Genomic DNA, 23,048 nt, shown 5'->3' with positions numbered 1-23,048 from the left:
CCTGTCTGAAACAAAACAATACTAATGACAACAGCAGCAGCAGCAACAACAACAATATGCTTGAATACCTCTGCAAAATAAGGCACAAGATAGATATGATTATGTCTGGATTCCAGTAACTCCTCTTAGATTTATTTTTTGACTTATGGACTATGAGTGTTTTGCCCAAATGTGTGTGTGTACACCACATTCACTCAGAGCCTGTGGAGGTCAGAATAGGGCATCAGATTCCCCTGGGACTGGAGTTACAGATGGTTGTTAGCCACTAGGCGGGGTGCTTAGAAGGAAACCCAGGTCTCTGCAAGAATAGCTAGTGCTCCACTAGCCTTCTCTCTGGCTCCTCCAGTAGTTTCTTTTCCAGTGCTGGCATTTAAACCCAAAGCACTAGGGCCTAGGCAAGTTATACCACTGGACTACATCCTCAGCCCCTCCCAGTGTATTCTGTCAGGAAGAGCTCAGTAAACCTCCACAGGGCAAGGAACTCTGCACTGCTGGTGTTGTGTTTGCTCTGACAACAGGGCAGACTAGTAAGTGTCTATAAACAGAGCCTTTACTGCTGCTGAATTAGTGAATTGGTGATACACCCGAGCCTGCGTCTCCTTGTAGTTCTGTGTAATGAATGAAACAGGTATCCATGGGAAAGAGGCAGGGAGCAACTCCAAATGTTCTTTGAAATTCCTCCCCTGTTGGAGAATTGTTTTTTCTTTCTAAGTTAAAAAACAAAACAAACAAACAAAAAGCAACTTCTTGAGTATACCAACTCTCAAATGCATGCATCTATTTTTAGGAACAGAGTCTTCTATTTAAGAAGAGGAAGAAGAAAAGGAAGAAGAAGAAGGAGGAGGAGGAAGAGGAGGAGGAAAAGGAGGAGGAGGAGAAAAAGAGGAGGAAGAAAAGGAAGAGGGGAGGAGGAGGAAGAAAAAGGAGAAGAAGAAGAGGAAGAGGAGGAGGAGGAAGAGGAAGAAGAAAGGATGAAAGAAATATTTGATTTATACCGGGTGGCTCAAGCCTTTAATTCTGACACTTGGAGCTGGGCAGTGGTGGTGCACACCTTTAATCCCAGCACTTGGGAGGCAGAGGCAGGTGGATTTCTGAGTTCGAGGCCAGCCTGGTCTACAGAGTGAGTTCCAGGACAGCCAGGACTACACAGAGAAACCCTGTCTCAAAAACAAAACAAAACAAAACAAAATTCTGACAAAACAAAATTCTGACACTTGGGAGATAGAGGCAGGAAGATCAAGACCAGCTTGATAATACTCTATCTATCTATCTATCTATCTATCTTAACGTTAGCTCAGGTCTCAGTGAAACCCTGCTAGGAAAGAGAGAAAATTGAAAGTGTGCACTACCATGCCTGGCCAAAAATAGACGTTTAAAGAATGGGAGAATATATCTCAGTGGTAGAGAGTATACTTAATCCCCTGGGTTTCATCTCCAACACAGACAGACACACAGATAGACAGAGAGAGAGAGAGAGAGAGAGAGAGAGAGAGAGAGAGAGAGAGAGAGAGAGAGAATGAATACAGGCCTATAATTCCAGCACTGGGAAGCTGAGGCAGGAGGATCAGGAGTGTGAGACCAGCCTGTGCCACAAAGTATGAACCTGTCTGAAACAACACCTATTCTGTGTGAGTAGGACCTCTGCTGGACATGCCTGTAGGTTTCCCCCAGGGGGTCAGTAGAGCTGAAGGGCTAGAAACACTACACTAGCTGACTGCTGGGAGTTATCCTGAGTGGTGTGCTTGTCACCCAGGGCCAGGCCACTCTTGGCCTTATCACTTCCTAGGAATGATTCTTGACTCACTAAACAAGCAATTGGCAAATACTGCCTGTTTGCCAGAGACTGGGTTAGGTCCTGTGTGTGCACAGCAAACGAGGTTCAGGTCTTGTTCTTGGAGAGCTCCAAGAGGTTGAGACCCAGTTTTTAAACTTTAGCCAACATTTTAATGGCTCAGGGCAATTGTTTGTTTTTAAAGGATAATTTCTGAATCTTGCTCCAGAAATGCTCACTCAATAGGCCTTTGAGCAGGCCTGAAAACCAGCCCAACTCAGTGTGAGTCTGGTAGGAGAGACAGACCTTCAAGTCCAGCAGCCAAGGAGTTTGCTGAATAAAGCCAGAGGTGAGGAGGACTTCAGAGCATTGGGCGTGTGGGAGGGACACCCAAGGGCAGCCCTGAGGTCTGTAGGGCATGCCTGCCTAGGCACGAGACAGTTCCTGAAGGACAAGTCACAGCTGTCGGGCATGGGGTGGCACCATTTATTCAGGCTGGCTGATGGGAGTCAGAGACCAGTCAGCAGGAGGAAGTAGGTGGGGCTAGGGTGCCATCAGAGGATGGCAATGACAGCTGTCAGGTCACCCTGCGGAAGCTAGTCTTACAGCTTCATTCCAGTCTCCCCCGACTTTGGGGAAGCTACTGCCAGCCAGCTCCTTTCTTGGATAAAGGCCCTAAGGCTTAGAGAAAAGTAACTCATGAAGGGGGTCCAACCTTAGCCCAAGACTTGCTACCTCCTGCAGGATGGGCATAGAGGAGTGGGTTAGCACCTTGTGCAAGGGTAGATTTCAGACGACTGTGGCTCACTGGCCACAGTGACAGATTAAGGGGATGACAGACTAAAGATCTCTAGCTTGGGGACCCTGGATGTGGTGCATGGAGCCTGCTGCGGGACAGTAGGCACCCAGGCTGCTGCCATGAGACTAAAGTTTGATGAAAACGTGACGTGGAGATCGTCCCAGGCAGGTTTCTATTGCTGTGATGAAGCACCATGACCGAAAGCAACCTGGGGAGGAAAGGGTTCATTTGGCTTACACTTACTATTCATCATTGAAGGAAATCAAGACAGGAACTCAAACAGGGCAGGAACCCGGAGGCAGGAACTGGTGCAGAGACCATGGAGGGTTGCAGCTTACTGGTTTGCTTCTCTCTAACCTGCTAAACCTGCTTTCTTAAAGAACCAGGACCACCAGTCCAGGCCCCACCCATAATGGGCTGGGGGCTGGGCCCTTCACCATCAATCACTAATGAAGATGTCCTACATTTTTATGGAATGTCCCACCTTATGGAAACATTTTCTCAGTTGAGGCTCCCTCCTCTCCAGTGACTCTAGCCTGTGTCCTGTTGACATAAAACTAGCCAGCACACATCTGATGCAGGCTTGGGAGTCAGTGGACATGTTTTCAGGGAGAGTGCTGAGAGAGAAGAGGCGTTCTTGCTACCCAGTGAGATACCAGTAGTATCTGCCATTAGCACCATACAGAGGGTCGCTGTGGCGCAAGACACAGGGCTGAGCAGCTGTGGGTGGGCTGGATGAGAGGAGCCTCAGGGACCCATTACATGAACTGTGTTCATCAAAATTGAACAAGAGCCAGTGTGGTGGTTCACTCCTGTCATCCCAACACTTGGGAGACAGAGGAACGAGAACTGCTAGTTTGAAGCCACAAATACTGAGATTCTGCCTCGAAACAAAAACAAAGAGATGGACCCTCTGGTTCCCTTTCCCGTCAGATGTAGTCGCTGGTCTGGGTAGTTGTAAATCAGGAAGATTAGACCACAGCTGTCCTCGCTGAGATGTAGTGTGGTACAGAGCTTGTGGGTCAGATTCAAACGGGCCTGGACTCCCTCCATAAAATGGGATAATCTGAGAATTAAAGAGATGAATGTGAAGAAACAGTCACACCATAAGCTCCATTTCACCAAATAATGCATGTCCCATGTCAACGAAGGGGAGACGCTCTCTTTTCTCCCTCCCCTTCTCACTCCTCATTTTACCTTTCTTAGGGGGGTTATTTTAGAAAACTTGTAATTGCACCCCTGCCCCCATTACAGTCAGTGTCTCTTGTATCCCAGGCTGGCCTTGAACTCACTATGTAGCTTAGGTTGACTTGAATTCCTGATCCTCCTCCTAAATACTGAGATGTGGCTACGTGCCACCATGCTCAGCTGTTTTTATTTTAATTGTGAGTATATGAGTGCAGGTTGAGTGGTATTAGTGAGCTCAGAGGATGTCTTTCACAAGTTCATTCTCTCCTTCCCCTGTAAGGACCAAATTCAAGTTCTCAGGTTTGTGTAGAAAGTGTTTTTCACCACTGAGCTGTCTGCCCACCCTCAGGGTGGTCTCAGCTTAGACTCCTGATGTTCCTGCCTCCAAATCTGAGGGATAACCAGCATGAGCAGCCACACCTGGCTGCAGAGGCCTTCTCTTCTTGAGATGTATGCACATGTTTGCAGGGAGTTAAACGAGGCCTTATCCAGTTTTAACCCATCAGGACCAGTCTTTCTCAAAGAATTTGAAGCCATCCCTTTGAAATGGTGACATCAAGAAAGACAGCATCGTTTTTTTTCCTAGGATCAGAGTAAAACTTCAGAGGCAATGAGATTTCAGCTTGCAAATATACCTCTTATCTGAAAGAGGCGATGAATTTCTGATATTTGTTTCCCATGCTGGGGATTGAGCCATGACTGCTGCTCATTCTGTGTAGCTGCTTTATCGATAAGCTATTCCCAACCTCCTTTTACTCTTTTTGTTTGCATTTCCTGCCTCCTAGGCCTCAAACTGAAGATGCCCCAGGTGTGTACTGCTAAGCTCAGTTTATACAGTGTCTTAACGGGTCTGGCATGTCTTACTTTGTATTTAACACTTGCTATGTTGTCCAGCCTGGCTTCTAATCCCTCATCTTTTTTCTACCTTACCAAGTGCTGGGATTATAAACAGGAACTACCATACCAGCCCAAGTTATGATCAATATATTTCTCTGAAGTTCCCAGGAAAAAGAAAAAGCCAGACCTTGTTAAAAAGACTCCAAGGCCAGCAGACTGAATTTAGTGCTTACGGGGAGTTAAAATGTTGCAGATAAGAGCCAAATTATCTTGAGCTATTCTTAGTCCTTTTTAAATCTTTCTCTTTTGTTTGTGTTTGTGTGTGGTCTTTATGCTCATATTTGCATGTGTGGGGGCACACATGGTGTGTGTGCAGGTACTTAATGTATGTATGGAATCTCTTGCTAAACTGTAGCTTCTTAGTTTAGCTAGCCATCTTGCTTGCTAGATTCCGTGTGTCTACCTCCAGTGAGCTTAGATTAAGTGTGGGCTGCCATACCCACCCAGCAGCCCGGTTTTCAGTCCCTCTGAAGACAATTAATTGTGCACTCATGTATCTGAACAAATATTCTTGCCTATCAGAACCGTTACAGTAAACCTCATAGCAGACTACTGACTCTTTACCAATCCAAATGCTAAAAGGCCTATAGCCGAGTTTCCGAGTTGCCCTAGTCCCTGCTGACTTACTTGGTAAATGCCACGATTTGTGATTTTCTTTGTGCTGTAACAGGTTCACATAAGTAACCGCATCCGGAGTGGGACATGCCTTTCAGAGAAACCTCAATCCTTGTTCCTGGATCATGATCAGTCATATTTAGCTCAAAAAATAAACTGGGTTTTACTTCCCCCGAGGGGAGAACTGTTTCCATGTCTACAGAAATAAAGGCAATTTGCTCCGTTGGAGCAACGCTCCAGTTACTAATAACTTTAGGACAAAGTCTGCCTTTGTCCCCAAGCTTTTTGAGGCATCACCACATATTGTTCACGAAAAAAAAAAAAAAAAAAAAAAAAAGCATTCGCAGAAGGCTACTTCTGTTTCTTAGTGGGGTGAGGGCTCTGTCTTTGTAGTCTCTCTACTGGGTTGCCTGTGATGCGCATCGATAGCATTGGGGTTTCAAGCTTATTCAATACCCAGACTGTTTATTTTGAATTGGCAGTTCTAGTTTGTCCACGACGTTCGCGTGTGGTTGGAAAGGGCACTGGCAGGATTTGGACAGCTTCAAAGAGCCCAGAGCTGCCGTTTGAAGCTGCGCACTCGCGCAATTCGCGGCGGCAGCGCAGCGCGGCGCTGGGTACCACTCGCCTCCCACCTCCCTATTTTTAGCCGCCGCAGTCCGGGCCACGTGACGCAGGAGGCGGTACAGCGGGCGCCCCGCCCCCACGGCGCGGCGCAGCATCCCGCAGAGCGTCGAGCCCGCGCCTTGGGCCTGAGGCTGCGGCGATGAAGATCTGGAGCTCGGAGCACGTGTTCGGGTGAGCCAGCTCAGGGCTGCGCTGGGAAATGCGTGGACGCGGCCAGAGCCGTGCGGCTTCGGGGAAGGGCGGAGCTCCGGGACGGGCAGGGGCTCCGGGGCCGGGATCATGCGGGGGCCGGGAGCGTGGCGGCAGATGCTTGGCGAGGCCTCCTCATCCTCAGCCGGTTTGTGCCCGCTGCGAGCTGTGCCGCAGGGCGTCGCGATCCATCCCGAGTAGGGCAGCGGCGTGCGGCCAGCTCCCCTTGCAGCGGGTGTCACCCACGGTGCCCGAGGGGCTTGGGCTCGGGAGAAATCTAGACGCGAGAAGGCGTTTGGGGCGTTTGGTTCGGAATACAAGTGCATCCGGACGCCTCCAAGTCATCAGGGACACCGCGAACTGCCTCGAGTGCTCCCCTGACCCGTAGGGCGCCTTCCACCTTGTCATCGGGTGTTTTGATATCTTTTTCAACGAAAAAAGGATTTTGGGGGACTTGCTGATCCCGATTAGAGAGGTGCGTTTCGTTCCGAGCGAGGATGGATGTGGAGAGACTGCATGAAACAGAATTGTCGTCCGTTGTCTTTTAAAGGGTAAAGTTTTAATAAAAATTGATCACCTGGGTTCAGAACTTCTGGCCTCTTTATTTTTATATTTCGATAGTGCTGGGCCCGGACCCAGTGTTTCAAGCTTGCTGTTCCATCGCTGAGCTGTATAGCATCCGCCTCTAGAAAAAAAAAATCCCTTTAAAATGTGGAACTTTAGATGGGTGGTATGTAAATTTTTGGTAAAGTTGGTAGACTTTCTGAAGGTTTCACCAAGACTTAGATGTAATTTGTACCGTCTAGATGCAGAGTCGGGTAGAAAGTCATAAAGTACAGAGATGCCACACTTTGGACTCGCTGAGAGTAGCCCTAAGGGTCCTGAAGTGTTGACTGCCACTGGAAAAATCACTGCTCACAATTTTGACCATTTATGCAGCTTCCGTTCTTTTTTAAAAAAATCCTTATTATTTACATTTTGTAATCTGTAACCACTCATTTTAACGTATGTGTGTTTTGGGGAGATTATTTTTCTGAGATAGGGTTTCACTATGTGGCCTTAGCTGGCCTGGAGCTTGCTATGTAGACCAGGATGGCCCCAAGCTCACATAGCTACTTGCCTCTGCTTCCCCAGTGCTGGGATTAAAGCCATGAACCACCAAGGTTGGTTCTTTTTAATATTTTTTAAATTACATTTAATTAATTACTGTGTGTATGTGTTCGTGTGTGTGTGTGTGAGTGTGTGTGCGCATGTGTGTATGTATGAACACGCGCCACATTGTGCAAGCTGCAGTCAAGATAACATGGGGGAGTCGGTTCTCAACTCCTACCTTGTGAATTAGGAGAACCAACTCAGATTCTGAGGTTTGACAGCAACATCTTTAGCAGCCTTTTTGTTGGCCCCGAGTCATCCATTTAAAAATGTAGTCTACAGTTCTGGACTGGGGAGATGGCTCACTGGTTAAAGTCCTTGCCATATGAGTGTGGGGACTGAGGTGGAGGTCCCCAGAACTCCTGTAAATCAGTGATTGGAGTGGCTGGCCTGTGATTCTAGCTTGATAAGGTGGAGATGGGGATGCCTGGGGTACACTGGCTGGCAGGACTACCCTGCCTCAGTGAAAAAGTGTGTAACAGGATCTCTGCATCCATCTCCGGCCTCCACAAGCACATACCCACCCACGCACACCAGCATGCACACCTCCATGCACCTGTGCAAGGCACTCACCCTCAGGCACGCCACATGTGAAAAGAGAACCATGAGGAAAACTTTAAATATATTATACAATTCAGTAATTTTTAGTATAGTTACAGAAATTTTGTCTGTTTTTTTTTTTTTTTTTAATTTTTTTGCAAATTGTGCAGCCATCACCGTGGTGGTCCATCTATCTTTAGGACATTTCTGTTATCTTCTAAAGAGATACTGAACTTTATGTGGGAGATGTACTGCCTCCCCATTCCTGCCCCAGGAAACCACAGATCCGTTTCTGTAGATTTTCTCCTGGATATTTTATGTAAATAGTATCATGTGGTATTCTGTGTCTGGTTTCTTTTGGAAAGCATCATCATCATCGTCATCATCTTTGAGGCTCACCCATGTGGTAGCATGTGCTAGTTCTTTGTTTTGTGTTCCAGATACCCTGCCAGTGCCTAGCACTGGCTCTATTCATAGGGAGGGAGCTCACAGAGAGACCAGATGCCCTTCTAGAGTAAGGGCAGCCATAGACCTCCAGCAGGCCGTCAGCATCCACTCAGGGCATTAGAGCTTTGAGAAGATGGACCTACAGCTAGCTTGCTTTCTAGTAAGGAGCTGGAAAAAGATATTAACCTTCCAGAGAGGCAGAAAATGTCCACTTTCCCTTCTCTTCAGTTTTGTCTCTTCTTGTTCTTTTATTTATTTTTTTAAAGATTTTATTCATTTTATGTATATGAGTACACTGTACATGTCTTCACACCGGATCCCATGTGGTTGTTGGGAATTGAACTCAGGACCTCAGGAAGACGAGTCAGTGCTCTTAACCGCTGAGCCATCTCTCCAGCCCCTCTTCTTTTTCTTTTCAACCACCGCAGCTGAGATAGTAAATATGGTAAACATGCTGACACGTGATAAACATGCCAGAATGCATGCCATCACATATATGTCTGTTTATGTATAAATCCACATAATGTGGTTTGTTTTTCCCAAACAGGGATCACTGACATCATCTCACAAGGATCCTTTGACAGTTTCTTTTTTGAGCTCTGACTAAGCTGATACATATGTATGGATATAAGTTGATATACGTATAGTATAGCTTGATTATACTAGCTGTGTAATCACCTATTTTATGAATGTTATAATTTGCCCTATCTTATCGAAAGGACACTTGTGCTTGTTCAATACTTTTATGGCCTGTGATGGCCAATGCTGGCCATTATCTTGGGTTGAGAGACACCTGGAGATTAGTAAGGCTCGCCTCTGGGTGTGTTTGCAAGAACTTTTCCATACAATGGCTCCCAACCTTCCTAATGCTGCAACCTTTAATACAGTTCCTCATGTTGTGACCCCAGCCATAAAATTGTTTTCTTTGCCACTTCATAACTGTAATTTGGCTACTGTTATGAATCATAATGTAAATATCTGATATGCAGGATATCTGATGTGTGACCCCCCCAAAGAGGTCGTGACCCATAGGTTGAGAACCATTGCCATAGGAGATAAGGTCATGAGGTCTCTGACCTAATTTTGATTTAATACATTGAAAATGGGAAATGGCAGACCCACGTAAGTTGGGACCTTGTTGGAGGGAAGTCACCCGAGGTGTGCCATTGAAGGGGCATGTCTCTTACCCTTTCTTATTTCTTTCTGCTCTGTCTTGAGGTGAGCTGTTCCTCTGTACCCCATGACCTTTGTCACTGTGTTCTGCCTCATCACTGGCACAGAGACAAGCAACCCTAGACTGAATCTTGGAGATATTGAGGCCCTCAGTTTTGTTTATGTTGATTGTATCTTGTATTAGTTACTATATCAGAGAGCTAGGGATACTGGCACAGACTGTAGCCCCAGGATTTAGGAGTGAGGGTCTTGAGGTATACAGAGACCCTATCTTAAAAAACAGCCAACTGCCAGGCAGTGGTGGCGCACGCCTTTAATCCCAGCACTTGGGAGGCAGAGGCAGGCGGATTTCTGAGTTCGAGGCGAGCCTGGTCTACAGAGTGAGTTCCAGAACAGCCAGGGCTACACAGAGAAACCCTGTCTCAAAAAACCAATTAAAAAAAAAAAAAAAAAAACCCAACCACCTGTATATGAAAATGTAAAATATTAATTCATTACAATAAACAATAATAGCCCCCTCCCCCTTTTATTTTTTGGACACAAGGTTTCATGTAGCCCAGGGGGGCCTCACTATGGAGCTAAGGATGACTTTGAATTCCTGATCCTTCTATGTTCATTTCCTGAGTGCTCAGATGACAGGGCATGCACCACCATGCCTGGTTTTAAGCCTATACTACTATACAAATTGGGATGAGGATGAGAGATGTTTGCCTTGAATGCATGAACCCTGGGTTCAGTCCCCCGTTAACTTGGCATAGTGGTACATGCCTATAGTCCCAGCAGTTGGGAGGTAGAGGCAGGAAAATCAGGAGTTCAAGGTCAGCTGAGCATATATGAGACCCTCTGTCAACAATAAAAAAAATCAGAAACGTTAACTGTATTTTGCTGCAGTTGGGAGACTCTGGTACTTTAAAAATAGAATCCATTATTTCGGTTTTTCCGTAGTTTGATTTTCTTATCTACTTATGCATCTGGTGTTTTGTAATTTATAGCCTTGGTTAAGGTGTATGGGTAGAGTCCAGCACCACACAGATAAAAAGTCATAAAACTCTCGAAAAAACAAACCAAAAAAGATTCGAAAAACATTTTTCTGTCCTTAGTTACGGTTTCTGTTGCTGTGATGAGAACAGCCTGACCAAAAAGCAGGGCATCCCTCCTGTGGAATGTGTGTGGTATGGGCCAGTTACGCTCATGGCAATGGATACAAGTTTCCTGAAGTTTGAGGTTTTATTCAGAAGCTCAGGTTTTATCTTTGGGTAACAAACACTAAAGATGTTTGCCTTAAAGTGATTGGCTTACTCCCTTAACTTCCCAGAAAATACCCTCCACATCGCGAACAGTTTGTGCATTGTTCTTTGAAGGGCAAGCAGGGGGCGTTGAGAGGCAGCTTGTTGTGTGTGCTGTCAACACAACAGCTGCCTGATAGAACCAGGGCTGCCTGAGATTGGCTTGTCCTGCAGAGAGATTTCTGGCATGCTTCCTGTTCTCTTGCAGATTGTCAAAGGGAAGAGTCCTCAGGGGTCAAGTGGTGATCAGATTAACCGCTGTTCCATTTCATCACATACTCCTTAGAGGATCCTGAGTTGTTGCCCTAAGTGCGTGTGTGAGCAGCAGTGGAACCAGGCTGTGGTTTGGAGCCTGGCCTGCGTTGCTGGGAGACACTGGCACTTTCCCCTATTGCTTTAAGAGTCATTAGTGTCAATGTTGATGTAGTGAGAGCTAGTAATGTCCCAGTCACACTGGGACAGCCAGGTCCAGAGCCCCCAGGGTGTGGCCCACGCTCTGTAGAGCCCTCTGGAGGTAGGATAGAGCTGCTTCTTAACATCCAAACCTACAACTTTTAGAAATAAGCAAAAGTTGAAAGAGCAGACTCCTGGATCCATGGTGGGTCTCCTGGGTGGGCTAACTGTTCCCCTTACAGGGTAAGTGGGTCCCCGTGGATGCCCATCAGGCCTTTTTTTTTTTCACTGAATGCTTTAGGCAAATCCTTTTTTGTTTGGTTTTTGAAGACAAACCTTCTCTGTAGTCTTGGCTGTAATGGAACTTGCACTGTAGACCAGGCTGGCCTTGAACTCACAGAGATCCGCCTACCTCTGCCTCCAGGTGCTGGATCAAAGGCCTGCGCCACCACCGCCTGGGTGATTTAGGCAGATCTTGGACACTGGTTTCTATCACTGTTCTGACTGGGGTTCTCCCTTAGATACTCTTACTCCTTAGCGTGTGGTGAGTCTTCATTGCTGACTTTACTGGACCTCGGATCAACTGAAGTGTAAGTTGCTGGACACTCCTGCAAGGGACTTTCTTGGCCAGATTACTTGAAGCAGGAAGACACACCCCAAGTGTGTGAGACTTACCTTCTGATGGTCACACAGATCAAAGGACGTGAAAAGGGGGAGCTTTGCATTCTCTAATGCTTGCTCTCACTCCTGGTAGCAAGTCCATCCTTCCTGTTGCTATGTCATCCCTCGACGGACATTAGACATTAGGACCAGTTCTTCAGGATGCCAACACGGCCTGAAGACCAGCAGCTCTCCAGGAGTCCTCCCGGCCTTCAGCATCAGATTGGGACTGCTGGGATTAGCCCCATGGTTGAGCAGGTACCAGATTCTCAGCCTCTCCAGTGTGAGACAGCCACTGTGGGGGGCTACCTAGACCGTATCATGTAAGCTACTCTAACAGGTCCCCTTTAATACATATAGTCAAATAATTCACATACATTCTCCCTCTCCTCCTTTCCCTCTTCCCTCCTCCCCTCCCCTCCCCCTGTCTTCCCTCACCTCTCCCCCTTTTCTCCCCTCTTCTTCCTTCCCTCCTCCCTTCCTTCCCTCTTCCCCTCTTCCTCCTCTCCCCCCTCTCCCTCCTCTCCCCCCTTTTACCCCCTTCTTTCCCTCCTCTCCCCCTCCCTCCCCTCTCCCCTCCCCTCTCCCCTCCCCTCTCCCCTCCCCTCTCTTCTCCCCTCTCCTCTCCCCTCTCCCCCTCCCTTCTCCCCTCCCCTCCCCTCTCCCCTCCCTTCTCCCCTCCCCTCCCCTCCCCTCCCCTCCTTTCCCCTCTCCTCCCCTCCCCTCCCCTCTTCAGAGAACTCTAATACAGCATAGAAGCCAGAATTAGTCCTTCTATCTGCTCTTTGTCTCTCCATGCAGACCTTGCCCTGGGTGCTTGGGACCATTCTGGAATGGGTGTCAGCAGGGGCCTCCCTTCCTTTGAGATAGGACACAGTCACACCATGTCTCTGTGTAGCTGGGACTTTGCCTCTTGAGAGTTGTCTCCACTCAACTCCTCATCTGCCAGAGAGAGCTTTGTGCCCTTGCACCAATGAGCCAGCAGGCGTTCTGTGAACGGCTCAGGTGCCCTCAGCCAGCCATGCCATTCTCGATACCTAATGGTACCAGGTTTGCATGCTGGCTGTATATTAGTGTTTGCTTCAGCCAGTGGGTGCAATTATTGACTTCGTGTCTAGACTTTGCCACCTTTTTTTTTTTTTGAGACAGTTTCTCTGTATAGTCCTGGCTGTTTGGCACTTGCTCTATAGACCAGGTTAGCCTCAAATTCAGATCTGTTCTGTCTGCCTCTGCCTCCCTGCTGGGGTAAAAGGCATGTGTCAACACAGCCAGCTGGGTTTTGTCACTTTACAGATAGCTTTAGAGACAGCTCTCAACAGATAACTCCAGTTCCAGGGGATCTGATTTCTCTTAGCCTCTATGAGTACCAGACACACTTGGGTGCACATATAAACACGCAGGTAAAACAACACAGCCAGGCAGTGGTGGCGCACGCCTTTAATCTCAGCACTCGGGAGGCAGAGGCAGGCAGACCTCTGAGTTCAAGGCCAGCCTGGTCTACAGAGGAAGGTCCAGGACAGTCGGGACTACACAGAGAAACCCTGGTCTTGAAAACCAAAAAACCAACAACAAAACAAAACCCACATGTATTTACAATAACTAGTATGGTTATTTTGCTGTATGTATATTTAAACAAGTTGTTCATCATTTGAGTCTGAATCATGAAAAGAAACGATGGCGTCGTGGCGATACACTTCTCTTTGCCGGCGAGACTTCCAGGCCAGCATATCAGGGAGGGAAGGCTAGCTGACTTGACAGAGTTCTCAGCAACGGAGGAAGGCCCATGCTGAACATCTGGAAGGGAGGCTCCTTTAATCTGGTTCCATCACAAGGGTCTGAGGTCTGAGGTTAGGTCCAACCTAACCGAGGGTAAGGACAGTAGTGGGCTATTGGCTAAGGCTTTGGCATCTCTGAGAGTAAGAGGTAAATTAGCGTAGCTTTGAGCTCTGACTTGACAAGTGTGACTCTGCAAGGGAAACCTTGGGGAGTTCTTGGGACATCCTTAAAATGACTTGGGATTCTACCGGATAGCCAGGCAGTCTGGTAGAACCATAAGCCCTGGAAGGCCCCTGGAAATCAGGGTCATCCTGCATTAAGGACTGCAGCCAGCGTTATTCCAGTGAGGCGCAGGCAGGGAGAGTCTCACTGCTGAGAAGTGTTCGCAAAAGGTTTCTGCCTCCTGTGGGCTGGAGGAGGACCAAGACAGGAAAAGCCAGCGATCAACTAAGCTTGATGGCCCTGTGTAGCCTCAGCACAGACCTGGGGCCCGGCAGGAGACACCCAGGGCAGCCTGGCCTGAGTAAACACGAGAGCCTCAGCCTCAGGGCCACTTCCAATGCTGATTGTGTTCTCTTGCCAGCCATCCTTGGGACACGGTGATCAAGGCGGCCATGAGGAAGTACCCTAACCCGATGAACCCATGCGTGGTGGGCGTGGATGTGCTGGAGCGCAGTGTGGATGGTTGTGGGCGCCTGCACAGTCTGCGCCTGCTCAGCACTGAATGGGGGCTGCCTGGCCTCGTGCGTGCGGTGAGAATTCCCTGCATGGTCACGGGCACTTACTGCTGAGGGATGCCACAAATGGCTGGGCAGAGTGGGTTCCTGCAGCCCCTCGCCTCCTTCTCCTTAGACTGTCCATGGATCTTATTCGGTTGTCTGGGGAGGACTGTAGTCACTCTGGATTAGGTGACCTGGGTGACCTTTCTTCTGTGACACATGTAGAGGTCTGGGATCCCACATTTTGTGGTGCTGCAGGTATACCTTTTACATGTGAGCTCCAGGTAGACACAGCATAGCCTATACTCAGCTTTTAGAGCCAAACATGGGGGTGGAGAACTGTGAGAATGTTTACAAAAGGCATCACCCTAACCTTCCCCCTATTCCAAGAGCTGGTCCTTGCCTAGCCCCAGGGTCTCCTTGTGGCTCCATTGTCACTCCTAGATTCTATGTAGGATGTGAAAACTAGCCCCGCAGGCTGGTTCTTGCCTTCAAAACTCTGTCAGCAGAGGAGCCTCGATCTCTAGCTTCCTTGGTTTCATTTTTGTCGAAACATTCTACCGTCATGTGTTAGAACTCTTAGCTCTGTTTTCTAATATCTGCTGCGGGTTTGATCTCTCTGCCCATCACTGAATGTACAGATACAGAGCATTCGCTGTAAGGAAATGCGCAACTGGACCTTAGCATGTCACTCTACTCTCTTTTGTCTCTTAGATTTTGGGAGCCAACAGGACCTTGACGTACATCAAAGAGCGCTCTGTCGTGGATCCGGCTGCCAGGAAAATGGAGCTGTGTTCCACCAATGTAAGCAGTGGTCTAAGATGAGAAGGTGCTTAGTGTTGCTCCCGGATGGTGCGTAATGCCTCCCTTAAACTGTACTTCCAGATTGCCTTTTGCTCGCTCTGAGAGCATTTGTTTTTAGGAGGAGGGTTGCATTTATTTAGTGATACTTTGTTTTGTTTTGAGATGGAGGTCTCACCGTACCCCCTGTTCAGCCTGGAACTCGCTGCATAGCCCAAGCTGGTCTTAAATTTTCTGTAATCCTCCTACCGCAGCCTGTGGAGAGCTGAGGCTGCAGGCTCAGGACACCACACCTACTTTTTCCTGACCATTTTATTCTAATATAATCAACATAAAGAAAAAGGCAATAGGTTTGATGTGACAGTGTGTGCGTCAGGTGGACTTCTGTGAGTTTGAGGCCAGCTTGATCTACACAGTGAGTTCCAGGACAGACAGAGCTACACAGTAAGACCATGTATCTAAATAAATAAATACATACATAAAAAGAAAGAAGGGAAAAAAGAAAGAGAGAAAGGCAATAACTAGTTAAATGAGAAACTGAATCTAGGTGGTGGCTATAGATAACAATGTGTGTATTTTATAAATTAATAATAATAATAATAATAATAATAATAATAATAATAATAATACAGGGTCTCACTATATAGCTCCAGCTGGCCTAAGACCAGGCTGGCTTGGAACTCACAAATATCCCTCAGATGTGTGTCACCATGCCCAACTAACTATATATGTGTATGTGTGTGTATAGTTATATGTATATAACTATATATAATATATACATAGTATATAAATTTTAATATATATATTAAAAGAACTAGAAGAGAATATTTAGAATGTACCCATCACACAGATATAAATATTTGAGGAAACAGAAATGTTTACCCTGATTTTTTAAGTTTATTTATTTTGATACAGGGTCTAAGTATGTAGACCAGGCTGGCCTGGAACTCCCAGAGATCTTCCTAGTAGTGGGATTAGCCACTAATTACCCTGATTTGAATGTCATGCAGTGTATATATACATTGAAACATTATGGTAAGCATATATGTGTTCAATTGTCATATATTATTACAAATAGGAATGAGACAGAAGTGTACACAGTTTTCACAAAGTGTGAACAGTTAGATAAAACAACAGACATGATCAAACCCGGAGTCTGTCCTGAGTCACAGGTGGAGAGTGGGGTGTCTGTCACACCACAGCCAGCAGTGGTAAACCACGGGGGGTAGGAAGGCAGTTCGGTTCAACAGGGCTCAGTGGCTGGTATTGGTTCAAACTTTGAGAGTCTGACCCCAGGTAGTTTATTTGAGGCATATTTAGCACAGCACAATTTGGTGAAAAGTTTCCTGGTGATAATGAACTCAGTGCCTTGTGCACAGCAAAGCTGAAGACATGACTACACCGGATCTCTGTAAAGTAAAAGTGACATCTTCCATAAGAGAGGCTCTAGATTGGCTGAGAAAAACAAGCTTGAGATGAGGTGGAGGATCCTGTGTGGTCTCCACACAGAAGTCACCAGGCTATTAACTATGTCGGCTCCCAGCCTTCTAGGTTATGCATCTCTCTCTTTGAAGCGACAACCAGTGTGTTAACATTCCTGGTTCCCTGGTGCCATTCTTCAGTCTGCATCCTGGGCATTCACTAGCCATGTGTATTTGTAGCTGTCATCCACATGTCACGTCATAGTGCCACAGAGAGCTCTGCTCACCGTGACAGTCTAGAGTCATTTTTTAGATAGTTTTTTTTTTTTAACTTTTAATTTTTTTTACGTGTGTGACCATGCCATTGAATGCATTGGAGGTCAGAAGACAGCGTTATGGAGTCAGTTCTCTCCTTCCTGTATGTGGGTTCCAAGACTCGAACTCACGTTGCTAGGCCTCTGTGGTAAATTCCTTTATCTGCTGAGCTATCTCACTGGCTCTAGGTAGGTTTTAATAGAAAATACAAACAGTAAGTTAGTTTGCTGACAGGAAGTAGGACTGGAGTCAAGGCTGCTGACGCTTCTGTGTAGATCCCAGAGTCTAGCACGTCTAGCCATCCAGAGATTCTGTGAGGGCTGGAAAGTTGGCTACTGTTGCCATGGACAGCAACAGTGGACTGTCTGTCCTACAGCTGCTGATAGGTGTGGCAATGTGTGGGTGCCTTGAAGGCCGATCCTGCCTCAGGTGAAGGTAGATATCTATGATCATCATCAGGAGTCGCCTAGTGGTGTCCTTATTGCAGGTGTGTGTGTGTGTGGGTGCAGGGGGTACAGGTGTGTGTGGGTGCAGGTGTGTGTGTGTGGGGGTGCAGGTGTGTGGGGGGGTGCAGGGGGTGCAGGTGTGTGTGTGTGGGGGTGCAGGTGTGTGTGTGGGGGGTGCAGGTGTGTGTGTGTGTGGTGCAGGTGTGTGTGTGTGTGGTGCAGGTGTGTGTGTGTGTGGTGCAGGTGTGTGTGTGTGTGGGTGCAGGTGTGTGTGGGGGGGTGCAGGGGGTACAGGTGTGTGTGGGTGCAGGTGTGTGTGGGGGGTGCAGGGGGTACAGGTGTGTGTGGGTGCAGGTGTGTGTGGGGGGTGCAGGTGTGTGTGTGGGGTGCAGGTGTGTGTGGGGGGTGCAGGTGTGTGTGTGTGGGTGCAGGTGTGTGTGTGTGGGTGCAGGTGTGTGTGTGGGGGCTGCAGGGGGTGCAGGTGTGTGGGGGTTGCAGGGGGTGCAGGTGTGTGGGTGCAGGTGTGTGTGGGGGGGTGCAGGGGGTACAGGTGTGTGTGTGGGTGCAGGTGTGTGTGTGTGGGGTGCAGGGGGTACAGGTGTGTGTGGGGGGTGGGTGCAGGTGTGTGTGTGTGTGGGCACTGAATGTTTTCTTTCTCTGGCTTTCATAGTGTTCATTCTGGGTTGGAAGGGTAGATGGTTTGGGAAAAAAATACAAGAAAATTAGAACTTAAAGCCAGTGGTATTTTTTTTTTTTTTTTTTTTTTATGTGTGTGTGTTTGTTTTTAAAGATCACGCTCACAAATTTGGTGTCAGTGAATGAGAGGTTGGTGTACACACCTCATCCAGAGAACCCTGAAAAGTGAGTCACCTCATTCTGGCATGGACACACTGAACAGCAGGGGTGGATGGAGCCTCCCTCCCGGGGATTGGTCAGCCCCTTACTTCTGCTCTTCTGCAGGACTGTGCTCACTCAGGAAGCCATCATCACTGTGAAGGGGATTAGCCTGGGAAGCTACCTGGAAAGTCTAATGGCCACCACCATATCCTGCAATGCAAAGAAGGTACACACCTCAGGACAGGGCCCTGGTGCATTCTGTGTTGTGTCCTATGGAGTGGGGTGTGTCTGGTCCTTGGGTCCTCCTGAGGAATGGGATCTTTGTAGTTGAGCTAATGCCGTAGAACTCCCCACAGTTCTATTTCAAGTAGACATATAGAAGGGCTGGCCGGGTTCTGAGAGGAAAGACATCTGTCCTAGTAACGGTTACTATTGCTTTGAAGTTCATCTCAGTCTCTCTGGTCTCCACATGGCAGCTTTGGCTCTGGGACTTTGGGATGTCTTAGGTCTCTCTCAGATGTGGAGAGAGGTTATTCTGTTATTCTGAGAGGGTGTTGACCTTGGGATAACTCAAGCTGATGTATTCTTTAACTCATTAGAGAACTTTAGACATTGAAAACATCCGCTCATGTTTCTGAGCTTGAATAGCTTGCTTCTGTGGACTGTTTTAGTTAGGGTTTCTATTGCTGAAAACAGATACCATGACCATCTCAGGACTTATAAAGGAAAACATTTAATGGGGGCTGGCTTACAGTTCAGAGGTTTAGTCCATTGTCATCATGGCAGGAAGCAAGGCATTGTGGAGGCAGACATGGTGCTGGAGAGTAGCTGAGAGTTCTATACTTGCAGGTAGCTGGAAGAGACAGTAAGCCTACCTGGCCTGGCTTGAACTTCTGAGACGTCTAAGCCCATTCCTAATAACCCACTTCCTCCAACAAAGGGCTACTCCAACAAGCCGTACCTACTCCAGCATGGTTAGACCTCCTGTTAGTACCACTTCCTATGGGCCTGTGGGGCCTTTTTTTTTTTTTTTTTTTTTTTTTTTTTTTTGAGACAGGGTTTCTCTGTGTAGCCCTGGCTGTCCTGGAACTCACTCTGTAGACCAAGCTGGCCTTTTTTTTTTTTTTTTTTTTTTTTTTTTTTTTTTTTTTTTTTTTTTTGGTTTTTCGAGACACGGTTTCTCTGTATAGCCTTGGCTGTCCTGGAACTCACTCTGTAGACCAGGCTGGCCTCAAACTCAGAAATCCACCTGCCTCTGCCTCCGAAGTGCTGGGATTAAAGGCATGCGCCACCACCGCCCGGCATGTGGGGCCATTTTTATTCAAACCAACTCTTTGTCCATGGCTCAGGGAGATTATTGGTACATTGTTGCCACAGCAGTTCCTTCCTGCAAGTGGCAAGAACTGAAGTCCTTCTGTGTTGTTGCAGGGGTGGGCTGCCATTGAGTGGATAATCGAACATTCTGAGAGTGCCATAAGCTAACAGGCCTGCATCCATGCCTGGTGACACAAGGGGCAGTCACAGTAACTTCGTAACCTGGTACAGAGTTTTAGCTTTTTATTACCTGTGTGTATGAGGTGCATGTGAGATTGCTTGTTTGTCAGCCCCGGGCTGCATACTGTCTGTCACAGTGGACAGCTCCATTCCTTTTCACGTCCTTACTTTGTGCTGAAGCTTCTTGCCAGGGTACACTGAGCTCTTGTCAACTGGAGTCTGAGGAAAGCAGTGTAGCAATTGCTACCCTGAGGTCTCAGTACCTGGCTGCCTGAACATTCCTCAGGATTGTCACAGCTGATGAAGAGTATCCACGAATATGTCCACAGTTAAATAGTTATTAAATAGGCAAATTTAATCTGGAGTTTTTCGTCTTGGCTAAAATTTGCACTTCTTGAAAAAAATTCATTGTTATCATTTTTATTATGCCGGGGAGTAGACTGAGGAGCACACACCTGCTGGGCCTGAGTAAGCTCTACCTCTGAGCTCCACTCCCAGTCTGTACACGTTTCTATGAAAAGTGCTTCATGTCTCTTTACTTAGTACAAGCCAGTGTCCATCCTGTCACTATAGAGTTGTCACTGTAGAGGCAAAAGCATCTTTTCACAGATGTTCCTTGGTCTCACTGGCCCCCAGATATTTGACACTTGCTTGGCATTTGTCTTGTGTCCTCACAGAAAGCATCCCACTTCCCTTTAGGTGGGGCCTCCTCACTTCCTGCCTGTATGTCCCTCTTAATATGCTGATGGTGGTAGCTTGCTTCTCTGTTGCCTCCAGTCACGAGAGGCTTCCTCATTCCCTCAGCGGGACAAGCTGTGGGGTTTGAGGTATCTTTAAGATATTCTTGCTCCCTTTTCCTAAGTCAACAAAGCTTGCCAGAGAAGTTTCTCTTGAATCCAAGGCCAAGACCTCCTCTGGGGTCTCTCAGCCTCAGTCTGAGCTGAGCTTGTAGGAGCTGTATGCAGGTCTGTGTGTGGAGAGAGAGTCCTGATGTGAAGTCTAAGCTCCTTGGATTGTTTCTTCATCAACTAGAGCTAAACTGTCCCTATCTTCAGTCAGATGTCTCACCAAAAAGAGTCAAAGGAGAAAGGAAAGAAGGAAGTACAGACGAATAAAGAAGACGAGAGGCAAGTGTGGATGTGGCTCCCGCCAAGTCTGGAAGAGGTATCTGCTGGAATCTCCCCTGTCCACAATCACCTCCCAGTGCAGCATCAGGCCAGGCACCAGCTCTGCGAGGCTGTTTGTGTGAGCCTGTTTCTTGGGAGTGCTGTGGAGCCCTGGTCTGCTGGGCTCTGCTATAGGCACTGCCCCTGCGTTGGGTTTAAGTTTTTATCTGCTTCTGGAAGGAGTGTCACCTCTGCTGGCTCTAGTCACTCCATCAAAAGAGAGCTCCCCTTTCCTCATGCCCTGTCAGCTAAGCCGGGGTAAGTCCCTCAAACCTTCCCCAGGGGCCTGGTTGCTGTCCTCTGTTCCTGGTGGCCCTATGTCCTTCTAGTGTCCCACTTGCCTCTGTGAAGGAGAACGAGAAGTGGCTCTCTGGCCCTCAGGGCCCCATCATGCACTGCATCCATAAACAGTTCGGGAGCTTTCTACACAGGCCACCATGGGTTCCAGCAGCAACTGGGATTTTCACACTCAAGACTGGCCTTGAACTCTGTGTGACTGAAGATGACCTTGAACTCTTCCTCCTGCTTCCCCATTCCCAAGTCCTGAGATTATAGACTTGGGCCACTATACTTGACTCTTTTTGGTTGTTGTTTTTGAGACAGATCTTGCTATGTAGCTCTGGCTGTTCTGAAACTCATGGTATTCCTCCTGCCTCAGCATCTCAAGCGTTGGAATCACAGGTGTGTATACCATGCCCACTATGAGATTCTTATCAAGTTCCAACTGTCTTCTCAACAGGTTCGCCTGACGAGCCTGGTTGTCCCTTGAAGAGGGTGGGAACCCCTGCGATGTACAAAGAGCTGTCCAGCTAGTTCCCTCCCTCCATATCCTGGGGTTCTGGGGTCTTGCTAGGGTGTGAGTGGTGGTTTTGTGCTCGTCCTAGACTGAAGCCCCTCCCCCCATACCTACTTCGCCTTCCTGCCTCAGAGTTTCTGTGTTCCTCATTTCTTTGTAGCATTTTTTATCAGTGTTTCTCAGTCAGGGACGTGAACATGAGGTACTACCATCTTTTGTTTTGAGACAAGGTCTCGTGTAACTTAGGTTGACCTTCAACTCACTGTAAATGAGGCTGGTCTTCATCTTCCACCTCTTACAAATTACAAGTGAGACTGTTATATCTGGCTTTCTCTCTCTTTAAATCAAGGTTGTTTAAGACAGACAGACAAGACCACACACACATAATCCATGTTTGTAGTTTTAAAAAGATATATTAAATCTGTTGAATAGTAGAGACCTCTGCTCTCCCTCTGATGGTCCACTCACTGTTTTTAGACCCTTCTAGAACTTTCCCATGCCTATGAAAGTTAATGTCTTTTGCTTTCATTAAACCCAATTCATACTGTAACTATTTTATGACTGTCTCTTTTCTACTTTTAAACAACAGTGTCTTAAAAAGTCCCCTTTGAGGCTCACTGCAGAGAGCCTAGGCCTTAGTTCCTGAGGCCACTGAAGGTTTCTTGCCACAGTCACTGGGTCAGCCATCATAGTAAGGTGGTTGCTATAGAGGGACTCTGTAGCTCAGGCTTCATGTGGGAACAGCTCCTACTTCCACTTTGAGATGGTTATAGACTATTGACTAACAGCTTGGCCGGGGTAGGAACTGCCTAGGGAATTAAGGAGGAACACTCTTGGGCGTGTCTGTGAGGCCATTCCTAGAGAGCACACCTCTCACTTTGGCCAGCACTATTCACCCCATGGGCAAGGGGATGGGGGGCAGGCAAAAGCCGCTGGATTGGGGGTTCCCTTTTTTTTTTTGCTTGGCTCCCCAGACCACACCACTTCTGCAGCCACAATGGACTGTGCTCCTCTGAACTCTGTCAAACCTTTCTTTCCTGAAGCTGCCTCCTGTCACAGCCGTGAGAAAAGTAGGTAATACTCATTTCAAGTTCAGTTGAATTAAGGGAATGTAGTCATTGTCTTCAATATTCGTTCTGTGTTCTGTGTAAAGCCGTTTGGTTTTATAACTTCTGTTTTGGTTGGAAGTGGATTCCACAACCCTTCCTTTTGGGAATTCAAAAGCATAAAAGCAAATGTTTTATGATCTAGTGTTGTAAGTGGTTAGACCTTAAATTTTAAGTTGAGAAAATTGGTCCAAGTCAGCTCAAAAACTACAGTACCGAGTCAGCCTCCCAGATCCCACTCCACAGCCAGTTAGTACTCGAGTGCCTGGAAGAAACACCTCAGAGGACAGCCTTGCATTCCAAGATGTTCCACCGAAGGGTCCCTTAAGTTCCCAAAGTAACAAAACCCACAGGAAAAATACAAACTAGAAGCCTAACAGGCAAACCCCAGAATACAGTATGTTCAGGAAGCGCCATTAGTCTCTAAGAAGTGC

The 23,048-nt window shown here is 47.4% G+C and overlaps 1 protein-coding gene across 3 annotated transcripts; it reads left to right on the top strand.

Moving 5' to 3' along the window:
- Nucleotides 1-5,946: 5,946 nt before the first annotated feature.
- On the top strand, nucleotides 5,947-22,058 carry Prelid3a (PRELI domain containing 3A). Of its 3 annotated transcripts, XM_076912530.1 has the most exons (7): nucleotides 5,953-6,068; nucleotides 11,832-11,995; nucleotides 14,097-14,265; nucleotides 14,947-15,036; nucleotides 18,006-18,076; nucleotides 18,176-18,278; nucleotides 20,606-22,058. In XM_076912530.1, exons 3-7 carry the CDS (start codon nucleotides 14,128-14,130, stop codon nucleotides 20,972-20,974), a joined length of 771 nt encoding a protein of 256 aa, XP_076768645.1. In that variant the 5' UTR covers nucleotides 5,953-6,068; nucleotides 11,832-11,995; nucleotides 14,097-14,127; the 3' UTR covers nucleotides 20,975-22,058. The 3 variants fall into 3 exon arrangements, with proteins under 3 accessions (XP_076768643.1, XP_076768646.1, XP_076768645.1); XM_076912528.1 differs by lacking the exon at nucleotides 11,832-11,995 and having other exon boundaries at nucleotides 5,947-6,068; XM_076912531.1 differs by lacking the exon at nucleotides 11,832-11,995 and having other exon boundaries at nucleotides 5,947-6,068; nucleotides 20,602-20,807.
- Nucleotides 22,059-23,048: the final 990 nt, after the last annotated feature.

Source organism: Arvicanthis niloticus, chromosome 14 (assembly GCF_011762505.2).
Source record: "Arvicanthis niloticus isolate mArvNil1 chromosome 14, mArvNil1.pat.X, whole genome shotgun sequence".
NCBI lineage: Eukaryota > Metazoa > Chordata > Mammalia > Rodentia > Muridae > Arvicanthis > Arvicanthis niloticus.
Note: the sequence above shows the minus strand (reverse complement) of the source record. Positions and strands in the feature narration are given on the sequence as shown.

Excerpts from the sequence above, each read along its gene's own strand:
- Prelid3a (XM_076912528.1), top strand. The coding sequence starts at position 6,037 with ATGAAGATCTGGAGCTCGGAGCACGTGTTCGG. Across the intron at positions 14,266-14,946 it reads TGCCTGGCCTCGTGCGTGCG|ATTTTGGGAGCCAACAGGAC; the intron begins GTGAGAATTCCC and ends TTTGTCTCTTAG. Across the intron at positions 15,037-18,005 it reads TGGAGCTGTGTTCCACCAAT|ATCACGCTCACAAATTTGGT; the intron begins GTAAGCAGTGGT and ends TTGTTTTTAAAG.